The sequence below is a fragment of the Myotis brandtii genome, unplaced genomic scaffold, assembly GCF_000412655.1.
Source record: "Myotis brandtii unplaced genomic scaffold, ASM41265v1 scaffold1236, whole genome shotgun sequence".
Lineage (NCBI taxonomy): Eukaryota > Metazoa > Chordata > Mammalia > Chiroptera > Vespertilionidae > Myotis > Myotis brandtii.
In genome coordinates, this window is record NW_005354316.1 from 887,925 (window position 1) to 889,255 (window position 1,331).

The 1,331-nt window shown below is 67.4% G+C and overlaps 2 protein-coding genes across 2 annotated transcripts in view; both read right to left on the minus strand.

The window, feature by feature from the left end:
* Positions 1 to 973, minus strand: part of RASSF7 (Ras association (RalGDS/AF-6) domain family (N-terminal) member 7) — an 18,318-nt gene extending 17,345 nt beyond the window's left edge. Inside the window, exon 1 of the mRNA XM_014533990.1 lies at positions 953 to 973. The gene's annotated coding sequence lies outside the window, so the exon portion shown is untranslated. The remainder of the gene's footprint in view (positions 1 to 952) is intronic.
* LRRC56 (leucine rich repeat containing 56) overlaps positions 1 to 1,331 on the minus strand; it is a 9,525-nt gene that overhangs the window by 6,961 nt on the left and 1,233 nt on the right. The window contains exons 2-3 of the mRNA XM_005859235.2: positions 527 to 600; positions 12 to 147 (exon numbers count right to left, since the gene is read on the minus strand). Of these exons, the coding sequence (XP_005859297.1) occupies positions 12 to 147; positions 527 to 564 (174 nt within the window). The 5' untranslated portion in view covers positions 565 to 600. The remainder of the gene's footprint in view (positions 1 to 11; positions 148 to 526; positions 601 to 1,331) is intronic.

Below are 1,331 nucleotides of genomic sequence, written 5' to 3' on the forward strand. Positions count from 1 at the left end.
GCCGTGGCTGCCCTGTGGCCGCCCGGGGCCTTGCTCTGCGGGCAGGGGTTGTACGGGCCCTGCCAGCTCAGCTCCCGCACGAGGACACGAGCCATGCTGGGCCGAGGCCCAGGGGCCTGTTCCAGGTCTGGTCCATTCACATCCAACCTGCGGAGGCCAAAGCAGGCGGAGGGTTGGTCCTCACAGCCCTCACCGCGGCCCCACACACGCCCCAGGTCCGGAGAAGGCCCAGTGGGGCCCTCACCGCCCAGCCTGCCAGCAGGCCTCCTGCCCCTCCCTGGGCCTGGGCTCACCCCCCTGCCTGGGCAGGTCACCCTCCCTGTGTTCCTTCAGGCTCCATGGGAGGAGCCTTGCTCTGGGCCACACTTGCTTAGCTGCCGCCGTGACCAGCAGCAAGACACTGCCTCAGGCCCTGTGCTATGCTTTCTCCACCCGATGGTCTCTGAGCCCGGGAAGGGGGGGGGGGTCCAGGACCGGGGTCTTGGGCCTATCCCCACCCACCCCGGTGCCCAAGGAGCCCCCTCACCTGGAGGCAGAAGTCTTTTCCCAGGGTGGGTCACACATCCGGGCATGGGGGTGGCATGTGGCCCCAGGCGGCACCTGCAAGAGAGAGGAGGGTTGGCCAGGTCCTGGCCCAGGTCACTGTGCCCAGGGGACCCGGACAGGCTGGGCCAGGGCCACAGGGCCCAGAAGCAAGCAGGAGCAGAAGTGGTCGGGGCTGCCAGCCTGGTGCTCTCCACCACACTGATGGGAGCCCTGGCCTGGCCGATGAGGCAGCCAGCCAGGTGGGTGAGAGATGGGGTCCTTCCGGTGCTAATGCCTGGCCCTCATTCCAACCCCCACTTCCTCTACCCTGAACCCACCCTCTCTCCAAAAGGGGTTCTGGCTCTACTGCCTGGTCTGTCCCCCGTGGGCGAGCCTCTGTGGCCCCTGCTCCTCCTGTACTGCCCACCCCGCAGGCCCCGGGACCACCTGCACCAGGCTCACCCGGCTGTGCTCCTTAACGACAGAGATGCCGCTGGGCCCCAGACCCCGGAATCATCTCTCGGGCCAGCACCACAGTCTGCCTGGAATGTCCGGGCCGCCCCCTCCACCTTGACCCCCACTTCCCCACCCCTGCGCTCCCTGCTGCCCTTCCTGGATTGACCGGTCTACAACCCGCTGTTTTAGGCCTCACTGGGTGGAGCGAGGACCTCACCCCAAGACAGGTGGACTCCATGTGGGCCGGACACACAGAGGGGCGTCAGGTACTGGCCTCTGGAGCCCGTGATGCCACCACGCAGGCCTGTCTGCCCCTTGAGCTCATTCAAGGTTCACGCTCTTCATCGTGT